Genomic DNA, 14,971 nt, shown 5'->3' on the forward strand with positions numbered 1-14,971 from the left:
TTTCAACCAAGTTTGTTGATCATTTGGTTGAAGATGACTATGGACTAATTTGTCTTGTAAAGTTGGACATCCCCTGAAACTGATTAAAGGTGGTTCCTTAAAAATCTCCCTTAATGTTGTATCACTCTGAATGATACTCCAATTGTTCTTAACTATCTGTTTGATTCTTTCTGCCTCTGTGCTATATGCTGTCGCAAAAACCACTCTATCATTTTTTAGTGTGGGACCACTTCTTTTTTGTAATAGAGTTGGTCTGTCCCGACTTCTAGCTTTTGTATAAGCTGTCTGAATGGTAGCGTTTTTATAACCCCGTGCCTGGAAACGTGCCACCATTTCCTCTGATCTGGTCTTAAAGTCATTTTCCTGGTCACAAATAATGACGGAATGGAATATTCCTAATGGAATATTCTCTTTTAGCCTCTTAGGGTGGAAACTTTTTGCATGGAGGATGGTGTTTCTGTCTGTTGGTTTTCTATATAAAGATGTATGTAAGATACCTTGACTGTCCTTATATATAAAAAGATCAAGGAAGTTTATGCTTTCTTTACTATAACAAAGATCCAGCTTAATATTTGGACTCGTATTGTTCAGAAACCTGTGAAAAGCTTGTAGTTCATTTTCAGATCCCGACCAAACTAGACAGATATCATCAATATATCTTCCCCACCAAACAATGTGGCTTAAGAAATGGTTCCTATCATTACTGAACACAAAGACAGCGCCAACTTAATCAAAGGGAGGCTTTCTGGATTTTTAAATTACAGGCCACCAAATATCCGGGTTTGAATGATGAGCTAGATTTCACGGTTTTTCTGTAAAGTCTTTTGTAGATTTGACATTAATTACTTTCACCAATGTCTATGTGGATATATATATATTTTTTTTTTCTGATCTTTTTCTAAATGTTTTTCTAAATGCTACTATGGTGACATGTTGTATTTTACATCCATGTTGGTAGTTTTTTTGTAGTTTTGTTTCTAGTGGGAGGAGTTGATCATTGGGGTTTTTCCACTATAAAGACACCTGTAATCCTTCACAGCTCTTTGATTCCCTGACGAAGGCAACGTCATTTTAAAAGTCTTTTTTGACTATGCCATAAAATAAAGGCATTTTTAATATTCCAGGAGAGTGCCTTGGAGTTTTTCTTAGATTTAAAATCTACTCTACCCTTTCCAAAGAGCACCTCTACTAGGATAAGTGAATCCGGGAAGCGCTCCTGCTCTACATGTTTTAACATACCATTTTATGCTTAAACCCTGTTGAAAACTCCAGTAGCTGTGTTTTGGAACATGATAGCTGCGGTTTCTAGCTGGTCATTAGCTGGTGCAAGCTGATCGTTAACTCGTTGTCCAGCTACCATACTCTAAAATTCATCTTGACCACTTTAAACTGGTATAACCATTTTGTATTTTGTTTATTGTTTTTCCAAGATGGTTTATCAGTTTGCACCAGCTAATGATTAGTTTGAATTAGCTAATGACCAACTAGAAACTATAGCTACCATATTACGGTGAGCCGTTTCAGATGGATTCTTCCGGCAACGAAGGGCTTCCCATAAATTTCATGGGTGTGTGAATCCCTGAAGGCTGTCATCATGGCTCATGACTGGTCATCTTAAATGTCTCTGCTGTCACATAATAACGAGGGACCACACAGAACTTTCCTGTTGAGAATCATTTGAGGACTCTAGCGAGGTCATTTGTGTCCCTGAGACTATGGTTACTTTCTGGAACTGTTTGAGAAGCTTGAGCATATTTTGTGCTGTGATAGCACAAGTGTCTGGAATAAACAGAACCTTCTACATTGGGATTCAAGAGGAAAACTGGAATTACGCACCGAGCGGCCAGAATCTAATTAATGGGAAACCTATTGCAGCGGAAGAGTGAGATTTATAGACATTCTTCATTAAGTTATTCATCTGATTGAAACATGGCAATATTGTAAATTTGTATATATTCTTGTGCTTATTTATTTTACATCTACCTAAATAGTTTTAATATACATATATATATAGCACATAAGGTATATATTTGTACACAGAAATTTAGATCACTGTGATGTTTTGAAATTACATTTTATTAATATTTTTTCATCTTTTATAGTTATGATATATCTTTAGACAATGGTGTTTTTTAAGATGTGGACAGTGTTAGATTTGCACCACAGCACCAGCACGCAAAAAAAAAAAAAAAGGAAAAAAATATATATTTGGACTACAGGGGGTGGGTGGGGAGGGATCCAGACATGCCGTCACAAGAATCTTTTTTCTTTTTTTGGCATCCTCCCATGCATACTGGTGCACTTTTACTCTGTTCTCAATGAACTCGGTAGCCTTTATGTGGCGCCTCTCACGAGTCTCTTGTTTACCCAGACAGTTTTGAGGACTGACTTGTTCTAGATAATATCTGGTCATTTGATATAGCTGTATTCATTTGGATGAATGTATTTGATATAGTTTACTTTTTCTGGTATCAGTGCCCAACAGGACATCCTTGAGATTCACACACTGAAAAAAAAATAAAAAATTCCTAGCTTTAAAAAAAATTAGAGGCGTTTGTGTGTTAGTGTTTGTGTGTGTATGTGTGAATTTAAATATTTGTTTATTTTTGTTGAGAATACTTTGGATTTTTTGAGAATCAGTAATTAGAAATACATTTCTCATTTAACAACGCAGGTTATTAACACTTTTCAGTGAAGGATTTATAATTATCTAAAATTGCATTGTTTAACGGTCAAAGTAAAAAGGTGAAAAAATGTTTTACATATTATTAAAATGCTCTTTACATTGAGATAAGAAAGGTTTTAGAAAGTACTGTTTACTTTAAGGTTCTTTGGGGAACCTAATATTCAAAAACCTCCTTTAGGAATCTTTATTTTGATAAGTGTGCACTCTAAAGAAAAGGTTCTATAGAACCTTAAAAGGTTCTGTCAGGTGCATCATAAATAGAACGTTTTAGGGGTTCCCATCATGGGATCATTTTGTTTTAATTCGTTTTTAATAGAATATTTTATAGAACCATTTTGGCATAAAGGGTTCTTTAAAATTGAGTCAATAAACCTAAGGTTCTATACAGTACAACCCCACTGAACCTTTATTCTAAGAGTGTAATCTATTTATTGAAGTTAAGTTACTTTGAATTTCCGATTTATTTAAAAAAAAAAAGTTCATTTTCAAATTTCCCAATAATCTCCACCATTTATTATCATCCCATTATAATAATTGTGGAAAAACATTAAAAAACACCTCTTCTTTGTCATGGCCCAGGTATGCATCAGTATTTCTGCAGCGCGGGTCTCAGCGTATTGGCAGTGTCTACAAAAAGGCAATATACAGGCAGTACACAGATGCTTCTTATTCTCAAGAGATCCCCAAACCCATCTGGCTGGGCTATCTGGGCCCCATACTAAGGGCAGAGGTCCATGATATCATCATTGTGCACCTGAAGAACTTTGCCTCCAGACGTTACTCTATGCATCCACATGGTGTCTTCTATTCAAAAGATTCAGAAGGTAAAACCTCTTTCTCCCATTCACTTCATAAATATATGTGCCAAAACATTATGACCACCTCCCTAATATGCTTTTGGTCCTCCGCGTACTGTCAAAAACAGCGCCCACCTGCCAAGGCATGTACTTCAAGTACCCTTAAGTTGTCATGTAGTATCAGGCATCAAGACATCCCACAGATGTTCATGTGTGCAGTGTGGCAGGGTGCATTATCCTGCTGAAAGAGGCCACTTCCACTAGGTAACACCATTGTCATGAAAGGGTGTACCTGGTCTTCAGCAATGTTTAGGTAGGTGGCACGTGTCAAACTTACATCCACATGAATGACCGAACCCAGGGTTTCCCAGAACATTGCCCAGAGCATCACACTCCCTCCAACGGCTTGTCTTTGTCACAGTGCTTCCTGGTGCCATCAATTCCCTTAAGTAAATGGCGGACATGTACATGGCTGTCCACGTGATGTAAAAGAAAATGGGACTCATCGGACCAGGTGACCTTCTTCCACTACTGCAACGTCCAGTTGCAACACTCATGTGCCTAGCATAGGTGCTTTCGACGATGGACGGGGTTATCATAGGCACTCTGATATGCAGCAATGCGATGCACTCTGTGTTGTGACACATTCCCTCCATAACCATCATAATTTTGTGTGACTTGTGCCAAAGTAAACCTTCTGTTGGCACGGACCAGATGGGATAGCCTTCGTTGCCTTCGTGCACTGATGAGCCTTGGGGGCCCAACACTTCTGCTGGTAAATTCTCACCACTGCTGACCGGGACAACCCACAATCCTCGCCGTTTCAGAGATCCTCTGTTCCAGTCGCCTTGCCATAACAATTTGGTCGTTGTCAAAGTCGCTCAGATCTGTATTCTGGCACATTTCTGATGCATCCAACACATTGATTTAGTGAACTGATTGTTTGTTTACCATCTAATATCCAGACCTTAATATATGGCCTTGTTAGCAGATGATCCATGATATTCACTTCACCTGCGACTGGTCATAATGTTTTGGCTCATCAGTGGATTTTTAATCATTTCAAAGGTGCTAATTTTAATTGTGTGGACTTTCTCCTGTTATCGAATCCTGTCTGCACTAGGTGCGCTGTATCCAGACGGAACCTCAGACACTCTGAAGAATGATGATGGGGTTCCACCAGGGGGAAACTTCACATATACCTGGACTGTAAAGCCAGATTATGCCCCTCAAAAGGGTGATGCCAACTGCCTCACCTGGGCCTACCACTCCCATGTCAGCGCCTCACAAGACATTTCCTCCGGGCTTGTTGGAGCCCTTCTCACCTGTAAGAAAGGTAAAGCATACATTCTGACATTCCTATTAATTTCATGCAAAACTAGCCCTTTATTTTAATGAAAATTTAGCCCTGAAATTTAGCTCCCTGTGATATTTTTACATTTAATTTTAAACACTGCTAAAGCATCTTAGATAAAGGTCAACTAGGTGCAATAATACTACAATTAATAAATGTTATTATGGTAAGGAACATTTCCTCTTTATGTTCCTCCTTAAATTTAAATGGGTGCATTTAATATTAAAAAATATATATAAAATGCACTTTAATGGTAAAAAATACCAGTATTTTCTAGGCATTGTAATCTATTTATCAAAGTTATGTTACCTTGAATTTCCTATTTATTTCCAGTACTACAATAATACTTCTGTTGATAAATGTTATTATGGTTATAATGTTATATAAAGAAAATTTCCTGTTTAAGTTTCTCCCTAAATTTAAACAAATGTATTTAATATCCGTTTAAAAAAATATTTAAAATAAAAAAATGAAATGTGCCTTTGGATTTTTACAAGTCTTTATTAGCTACATTTTTTTTGTCTTACCTTATCCTTATGCCTCAGGAACCCTGCGTGCTGTGTCCACTTCAGACCACCATCAAGTGCAACGTGCTGATGTAGAACAGGATCTGATCCTTATGTTTAGTGTGGTGGATGAGAACATCAGCTGGTACCTGAAAGAGAACATCCAGACCTTCTGCTCTGATCCAGATGGTGTGGATCCTGCTAGAGAAGATTTCCAGGAATCCAACATGATGCATGGTATGTATCTGACAATTGACTGTGTGAACTAAAATTGTGGCTGTCCAGACGTTAAAGAAAAAAAGAAAACGAAAAAATAAAAGAGTGGTGTGGTGCTTTAATTGTAACGAAAATTCATGAACCTAGAGATGTTTTGTAAACTGACATAGCTAATGTACACAGTTTGAGTCATTAAGTACTTTTTTTTATTATCCATTTTTAGCCATAAATGGATACATGTACGGCAACCTACCAGGCATTGAGTTTTGCCAAAACCACACAGTTGCTTTGCATCTCTTTGGCATGGGCAACGAGATCGACGTTCACTCTGCTTATTTCCACGGACACACACTCCTAGACCGCGGGCACCGCGTGGATGTCCTGAGTCTGTTTTCTGCCACTTTTGCCACTGCAGAGATGGTGCCTATGACAATAGGGACATGGCTCTTGAACTGCCAAGTGAACGATCATCTGAAAGGTAAACTTTGAGGAAGCGTGTTCTTTGATAACAGGATAAAATAAAAAGGCAGTTGTAGTAATGGAAAGTAGTCCTGCTTCAGTTAAAAAAAGCTAGTTGGCTTTTTGATAGTTTGTTTACTCTAGAACGTGCATATGTATTAGTGTAACCCCTCCTGTTCTACTCGACCCGCTCCAAGCAGGATTCGAACTGGCATCTATGGCATGGGAGGCGGGCGAGCAAACAAGGACACTAAAGACCACAGTCTCTAGCGTCTGTCTCTAGCGCACCTCTTGAGGCCAGGGGAGTAAGGTTTATTCACACAGATCTTACTATCTGGCATAAGTTACAATCACCCCGCTAAACCTCATTTCCATCTGGGTCATGGCACCAATGTAACCCCTCCGGTTCTAGCGGGGTTCAAACCGGTGTCTCTGGCATGGGTGGCGGGTGTTTTAACAAGGACACTAAAAACCTCAAATATTTTCCAAATAATATTTTATACTGGTATATTGCATAATATACCTATTTAAATGAGTATAAATTGGGTCTTCATAAATGAAAATATATAGCTGCTCCTAAGGATGATTATATTTGGGGTTCTATTGCATCTAAAAGATTGAAAACCCTTGAAGTAGACCAAGATTGTACAGGATTTTTAGCCTTATTTAAGCTAAAGTAGTTACATTTGTGTTACCATTATTGTCTTGATCATAAAAAAAAAAAAAAGTTTGTCTTCCACAGCTGGTATGCAGGCCCTGTTCAAAGTCTCGTCCTGCAGGGATGAGATAAACTTCACAGTTCCTCTCAGTGGGAAGATTAGGAAGTATTTCATTGCTGCTGAGAAGGTTCGGTGGGACTACGCACCATCAGGGATGGATAAGCTGACCAATGAGTCGCTGACCAAACCTGGGAGGTTAAATATCCTATTATAATTCAGACATGCACTGCAATTAGTTTATGAAAGTTTTAGTTTTTGACAAATTCTTGGTCATCCTTAGCTTTTCAGAAGTGTTCTTCGGGATGGATGGTGGCCGACTTGGTGGAAAGTATTGGAAAGTGGTGTACAAAGAATATACAGATAAGAGTTTCACTTTAAAGAGAAAGCAAACCAGTGCTGAGACTCATCTAGGCATTTTGGGTAAGCTTCTTCATGTGGATTTAAATAACATTTTCAACCTTGGTTAGATAAAAAGTGTTTCATGAATTTGATCCGAACCTTTCTGACACATTTATATTATGGTGACTGTAGGTCCAGTTCTGAGGGCTGAGGTTGGAGACACCCTTCAGGTGATGTTTATGAACAAGGCTGACAGAATCTACAGTATCCAGCCACATGGTCTTCAGTACGACAAACCCTTTGAGGGTGTCTTTTATCAAGACGGTGAGACTTATTTTACACCATCTGGCTAATGTGTCAATCAAAAGGTTTGTTTTGTCCCAGAGAAATAAACGTATTGCAATAAATAATATAATAAAATATTGTAGGTATAAAGAGGAAAGGATATCAGGTTCAGCCAGGTGAAACGTTCACCTACAGGTGGCAGTTGAAGGAGGGACCATCTGAAAGTGACCCACCCTGTATTTCCTACCTGTACTTCTCCTCCAGTGATCCAGTCAGAGACACCAACTCTGGTCTCATAGGCCCCCTGCTGGTGTGTAAGAAAGATGCACTGAATTCCAATGGCGCTCAGGTAATATGAGAATCAAATGTGCATAATCAAATAACAAACAATATTCCTTTTTATCTGTAATATAACTTTTCTTACAGAAAGATGTGGATCGGGAGTTCTTTCTGCTGTTTTCTGTGTTAGATGAAAATCTCAGCTGGTACTTGGAACAGAACATTGAAACCTATGACACCAATGAATCAGACTCAGAGAATTTGGAGTTTCAGGAAAGCAATAAAATGCATGGTATTTATTCATTTTGGTACATATCTGACCATGAAATTTACGTATTCGCACTGTGACTTATTTGTGATATTTCACCTGCCGCAGAGGACAGCACGTTCAACTTCATTCTCAAACAGATTCTGAAGGTTACAAATAATTTTACATAAGCATGCTTTGCACAAGTCGTAATGGTAAACGGACAAATGAAGCATATTTTTGGCTTAAGAATCAGAACCCCTGATTTAACAAAATGTTGTAATTGAAGACCCAGTGTAATGGTCAACTAATCATTTTACAAATCAGCTGAAAGTTATAAATTCCATTCAGAATCCATTCAGGGTCCTTCTTACAAACCCTGTTATTTTGTTTGTGTAATGCAGCTGTGAATGGCTTTATGTATGGGAACCTGCCTGGCCTTGAGATGAAGAAGGAGTCCAGGGTAAGATGGCATCTCATGGGACTTGGCACAGAGATAGACATGCATGGTATTTACTTCCAAGGCAACACGTTCCAGAGACAAGGCACAACACGTGACACGCTGAGCCTGTTCCCACACACTGCAGTCACTGTGTCCATGCAACCAGATGTCAGTGGTCAGTGCCATGTTATTTCAGCAAATGATGTATATTTACTTCTGATGATGCTGACAATGCTGATGATAAGCTGATTTGGTGCTCAATTATGAATAATGGTTCTTATGATCAATGCTGAAAACACTTTTTGCTGCTTAATATTGTCACTTTTGATCGATTTAGTGCATCCTTGCTGGAAAAAAAGTATGAACTTTTTTCTTAATCCAAACTTTTGAATGGCAGCGGATCACGGTTTCCACAAAAACATGAAGCAGTACAGCTGTTTGTACTTCGATAATAATAAGAGTACCAAATCAGCATATTAGAATGATTTCTGAAGGATCATGTGACCCTAAAGACTGGAGTAATGATGTAGATATCATATATATTCTTGTGATTGTGATTGTAGGTGAATTTGAGGTGAGCTGTCTAGTCTCTGATCACTATGTTGGTGGGATGAGACAGCTGTATAAAGTGAAGGAGTCAGGGAATAAGAATCCCTCAGTATTAAGGTCTCAGATAGTGGAGTATTTCATCTGTGCTGAAGAGAGGGAGTGGGACTACTCACCTGATCGTACCTGGGAATTGCAGAACTTCAACACGACTGAGGAGAAAAGGTAGATGTATGTTCTACAACTTTTGTTGATGTTGCAGCGTTTGAATGGATTTGGTAACCAGATTCTTGTCTCAGTCCTGGCAGTTTGTTTGTGGGGACCGGAAAGAACAGACTGGGCTCAAGGTATAAGAAAGTAGTGTATAGAGAATACACCGACGCCACCTTCAGGACAATAAAACTGAGGCAGCCTCAAGAGAAACACTTGGAGATTTTTGGTGACTTATAATCACAATTTCGTTCCACATTTATTTTAAAATATTTTGAACATCAGTTTTGTTTTTTTGTGTTTTCATTTGAATTAATAAATTAATGAAAATCTGTATGTGTTTTATAGGTCCTGTAATTAGAGCTGAAGTTGGCCAGATTTTGCTGATCACATTCATGAATAAAGCTAGTCATCCTTACTCAATACAAGCACATGGAGTCAGAACCTCTACTTCTAAACCTGAAGCTGTCATGCCAGGTAGAGGAAGATGAAAGTCCCACCATTTGCCTCCATATTTCACCTGTAAAATGTATACAAAGACACCTTCAGGGATTTCATAAAATGTGTTTTGAACATTATCGGACTTTAAATAGAGATCTGCTAGGTTTCCCCCATTATACATGTGACACATTCCTGTTGTGAATGCAAATGAAACTCTTTACTGCAGGAAATAAGACTCAGTACCAGTGGATGATTCCAGAGAAATCCGGCCCAGGCGTGTCTGATCCGAACTGCATTGCTTTTGCCTACCGCTCAGCTGTGGACTTTGTTAAGGTAAAGCTCTTAGTATCGGAAACAGTTTTAATTCCTTAATTATTATTATTATTTACATTCAGTCAGGAATTAAAATGGATTAACTCTGAACAACAATAATATAAAAATATTGGTAACACCTTACAATAAGGTCCTATTAGTTAACATTAGTTCATGCATTAATTAAACATGAATTAACAATGAGCAATGCATTTATTACATTTATTTAAAGCTACACTGTGTAATTTTTTAAGTTGATTCTCAGCAAAAAACACTTTGTTCTTTCAAAATGTGTCTCTCATTAATGTGTAATTACTTCTACCAACTAATCAAGTATTCTCGTAAGCGTAGAATCTGCCATTTAGAATACATCCGAGCGAGTCACTCGAACGGCGGCAGCCATGTTGCGCCTCCATCTTGAAAATACATTAGCCAAAGAGGGACATACCTGGAAATTCAAGCTTCGCCTTTCGCGTTTTTACACTCAGTGGCACCGTGACGAATGTGAGGGGGAGATTACTCGCGACTGCCGGCAGATTTGAAATAATACGGCCACCTTCTGGACAGTTTCTGGTCTCATTGACTTCCATAGTATATTTCTTTCTTTCCTACTATGGAAGTCAGTGAGACCAGAAACTGTCTGGTTACTGACATTCTTCTAAATATCTTCCTTTCTGTTCAGCAGAAGAAAGAAATTAATACAGGTTTGAAACAACATGAGGGTGAGTATATGATGACAGAATTTTCATTTTAAAGTGGAGTATCCCTTTAAAACGCCCTCGGAATGGGAGGGGCTAGAAAGTAATATTCAGGCTACGTTTACACGGAAACGATCTGAAGAGAAAACGCAAAAGTGATCACTTTTTATTCTGCGTTTAGACGAGCGTTATGGGGGGGAAATCTGCGTGCATATGGTGACGCAAAAGTGTGTGAAATTCAATGTAGTATGCACTCCAGGCGGCTAGGTGGCAATGTGAAGCACTGATCGGTGCCTTCACTGTCTAGCAGACTTTTGCGTTTTTACCGTTTAGACGGAAACACGACGGTGGAGCGTTTTTAAGATTTCCACTCTGGAGGGTGGTTTCACTTTTTTGCGTTTTTAAGCCCCAAAAACGCCGTCGCCGTCTAAACGAAAGGCACATCTGATAAAATATTTTTACGTTTTCACCCGCGAGCGTTCTCGTGTAAACAGGGCCTCAGTTGGTAGTCATAAACAATTTCACCGCTAGATGGGAGAAAATCCTACACAGTGTAGCTTTAATTAATCTTTGTTAACATTATTTAATAAAATACAACTGTTCATTGTTAGTTCATGTTACCTCAGCTTCATTAAGTAATATTAACAGATACAACTTTTGGTTTTAACAATGTATGGGTAAGATTAATAAATAATTTTATAGAATTAATATACTGTATGGAATATACTGTATTCTTCATTGTTACTTCATGTTACATGTTAACAGATTAAACCTTATTTTATTTTATATTTTAAGTGTTACTAAAATATTGCTATTGTTCAATTTATTTTGGCTTTTGAAGTTGACAATAATAATTATTATTATAATGCTTTTGACTGTGACGACGAAAACAACAACAATTACTACTACTACATTCAGCCAGGAATTCTAAAAGATTTTTGGTTATACAAACAAGTTATACCTACATTATGGTTATAGTTTTTTTTTGTGTGTGTGGCTTTTGTCATATGTTAAAGGACACAGCAAGTGGTCTGATTGGGCCATTAGTAATCTGCAGGAGAGGTGTACTGAACCAGGCCAGACAGAGAACTGATGTGGATAGAGAATTTGCACTCCTCTTTATGGTGTTTGATGAGAATAAATCCTGGTACCTGGAAGAAAACATTCAGTCCTACTACAACAGTGCAGAACCTCTTCTGAGAGATGCAGAGTTTCAGAAAAGCAACAAGATGTATGGTGAGAGGTCACAAGTAAATGCAACTCAACCCTAATAATGCATTTTGATGTAAAATGCTACAAAAAAGTCAAATTATGACCACTAGAAGGCATTGTTTGATATATGATGGATGAATTGTATGGGATTCACGATCCCTGTTCCACATCAGAGTATAAATAAGTAGATAAATGACCGACATCATAGGAAAAATAATCACTATGCATAATTCTAATTTTGTCTCAGAGAGAATTACATGATTCCAAACTGCATGTTTTTTTCTGTCACTATTGACAGGGATCAATGGGAAGCTCTATGCAAACCTTCATGGCCTGGAAATGGTGGAGGGCGACAGGGTGGTCTGGTACCTGTTTGGGATGGGCAATGAAATGGACATACACACCGTCCATTTTCATTCTGAGACCTTCACATACAAGGTGCAGCAATGAGCTTAAGAACTATTATATATGCAATTATATTCACAATATGTGCAATAGAATAAATGATTTTTCAATGATATTACAGCAGTGTGTTCTGCAGTTTTCATACACTAAACGATGTTTTATTAACAAAGTTCGGGAGGAGCATGTTCCGATAATCGACCCAATCAGCACAAGAGGAGGCCTATATATATATATATATATATATATAGATAGATATAAATATAAATATCTATATATACAGTATTCATATACAGTATATAGCCAACTCACCTCTGACACACACTAGTTTTTCCAGCATTCCTTCAACACCCCAACTCCTCTCTCTTAACTGGATATGGGGGGAGTACTCTGGGTTTGGGCCAAATCCCCTCGGACAGCATGCCAAATACCCAAATATGCATATTCTTTATCTGATTATATGTACGTGAACTCGTGAAACCCAACCATTTTAATGACTTAAACTGCTTTTTCAGACAGATCAGGCTCACCGTACTGATGTGTATGACCTGATCCCAGGAGCATTTCAGACGTTGGAGATGGTGGCAGAGGTCAATGGAACGTGGCTTCTGCACTGTCACGTTGCCAACCACATCCGTGCTGGAATGGAAACAACATTTACCATCAAACCTCGATCAGGTGAGCTACAGCTTTAGGGGTTTATTGGCTTAGTCTGTTATGCTTTTACTTTATTTCATAAAAGTGGGCTCACTGTTTAGTGATGTGATGTTTGTGGTTCTTCTTTTCCAGGTGGTGGCACTGTGAAGAGAGGTTTAAGCATCCTCTGGTTACTGGTCACAACATTCATGCTCAGACTGATATGGTGATCTTTCGGTGGACATATATTTAATCACTTTCAACTGATTTATTTCTAACACTGTACCATTCAAAAGTTTAGGGGCCAGTGTGATTTTTTTTTAAATGATTTTGAGTCTCTCATGCTCACCAAGTCTGCATTTATTTGATCAAAAATACATTAAAACAGAAATATTGCAAAATATGATTACAATTTAAAATCACTGTTTTCTATTTGAATACATTTTAAAATTTGATTTATTCCTTTGATGGTAAAGCTGAATTTTCAGCATCATTACTCCAGTCTTCAGTGTCCTTCAGAAATCATTCTAATATGCTGATTTGATGCTCAGGAAACATTTTGAAAACAGTTGTGCAGCTTAATATTTTTGTGGAAACCTTGAAACATTTTTCCAGGATTGTTTAAATGAATAGAAGGTTCAAAAGAACAACATTTTGTAATGAAAATGATTCACTTTTGATCAATTTAATGAGCCCTTGCTGAATAAAATTATTTTCAAAATCTATACTGACCCAAAACTTTTGAACAGTAGTGTAAATTAAAAGAAAAAAAAAGTTAAATAGCCTACTTATGTGTAATTCTGAAGTTACAACCAAATCAAAATAAAACCACTATCAACATTCAAATGTGAAACTTACTGCAAGACCAACTAGTGAGAGAATGTCCTTTTAAAACACCCTGGGGCAAAGATATGTTAATGAGCATTTGCTTTCAGTTTCATTTGAAGTTCTTAGAATAAAGATCTACCTTACTGTTACTGATGTTAAAGGAAAAGAAAAATCCTGAATTTCACAAGGCTCCTTTAGGCCGATTCAGTGAGAAGGAACTGAAATCACAGAGGATGGTGTTAAAGTGAAAAACAAGTGTGAGCTGATTGGAGCTTATATAACTGGGTTAGCTGTTTTTGTTCCTCTTGGTTCGTTTGATGTGCTCATTTTGAGCTCAAAGCTTGGAACTCTCAAATGAATGTAGTTTATCACGTAGGCTTTAAGTAACCTGTGCCCAGTTGAGGATTATGATGCAAAGAAGTGAACCTTGTCAGTAAACATTTGACTTTAGTCTTTAAGTAACTTCTAGTCAACATCTGTGAATGGTTCCAATTTCCAATCAAAACTATGCTTTGTTTGGCAAAGATAATATGCTGAACCCCATGATCAAGCGTTTACTCTTCACAGTGATAAAGCAGGAGAGGCATTGATCACATACTTGAAACAGGCCATTAGCTCACTATAGGAAAGAATGCAAAGCTCAGTCAAATAAACAAGCTCATTGACACATTGTTTCTCTTCCATTAATCATTGGTTGTTTTAAGTGAATAATGTGCCACAGTTCAGGAAAATAGATTAATTTTAATAGCTTATTTATTCAAATATATCCTGCTGTAAACAGTTAACAGACTGTATGTTTAACATGCTTAATGTGTGTGTGTGTGTGTGTGTGTGTGTGTGACAGCTATCAGTCATACTGATATAGTCTTGCTGATTAGGGTCATCAATACAATTTTGTTATGCAATGATTTATTCGAAAACACCAGACTTATGTTCCTGCAGCAGTCTATGGTTGTTTGTAGAGAATAGTTTCATGTTTGTATCAAGGTTTTTAAGTCGATTGAATGTAATACCTATGAATAATACCCAGTCACTGCTTTGTGCCTTTCAGTGCGGGTTTATGGGAACTCTATTCTGGTAAATAACACGATGGCGACGTGTTTCGAGGATAAGTCTGATTAACACCCGGTATCTCCTGTAACCCAGGTGGACCGGGAGTGTACTGATGTTTATGACACGAACAAAACAATAAACCGCATATTTCTGGCAAAAAAAAAAAAAAAAAAAAAAAGTCAATTAGCTATTGACGGATTTATAGCTATGGCTTGTCGGTTAGGCTAAAGCAGAGCCGTTGAAAGGGCTAACATTACCAATTTATTTTTCCAGTAGATGTTGTTTGTGAGTGAAACAGTATCGT

The 14,971-nt window shown here is 37.7% G+C and overlaps 1 protein-coding gene across 1 annotated transcript; it reads left to right on the forward strand.

Annotated features, from left to right (window-relative positions):
- Positions 1 to 1,715: 1,715 nt before the first annotated feature.
- Positions 1,716 to 13,047, forward strand: hephl1b (hephaestin-like 1b; the record flags this gene model as incomplete). The annotated part of the gene is made up of 19 exons (XM_084400020.1): positions 1,716 to 1,882; positions 3,266 to 3,510; positions 4,607 to 4,819; positions 5,383 to 5,580; positions 5,783 to 6,037; positions 6,761 to 6,932; positions 7,018 to 7,157; positions 7,269 to 7,400; positions 7,505 to 7,710; positions 7,788 to 7,932; positions 8,292 to 8,504; positions 8,893 to 9,100; positions 9,175 to 9,314; positions 9,434 to 9,562; positions 9,753 to 9,859; positions 11,553 to 11,772; positions 12,047 to 12,186; positions 12,666 to 12,828; positions 12,940 to 13,047. The coding sequence occupies 19 exons, from the start codon at positions 1,716 to 1,718 to the stop codon at positions 13,014 to 13,016; spliced, it is 3,270 nt and encodes a 1,089-aa protein (XP_084256146.1). The 3' UTR covers positions 13,017 to 13,047.
- Positions 13,048 to 14,971: the final 1,924 nt, after the last annotated feature.

The sequence above is a fragment of the Rutilus rutilus genome (assembly GCF_951802725.1).
Source record: "Rutilus rutilus genome assembly, chromosome: 25".
NCBI lineage: Eukaryota > Metazoa > Chordata > Actinopteri > Cypriniformes > Leuciscidae > Rutilus > Rutilus rutilus.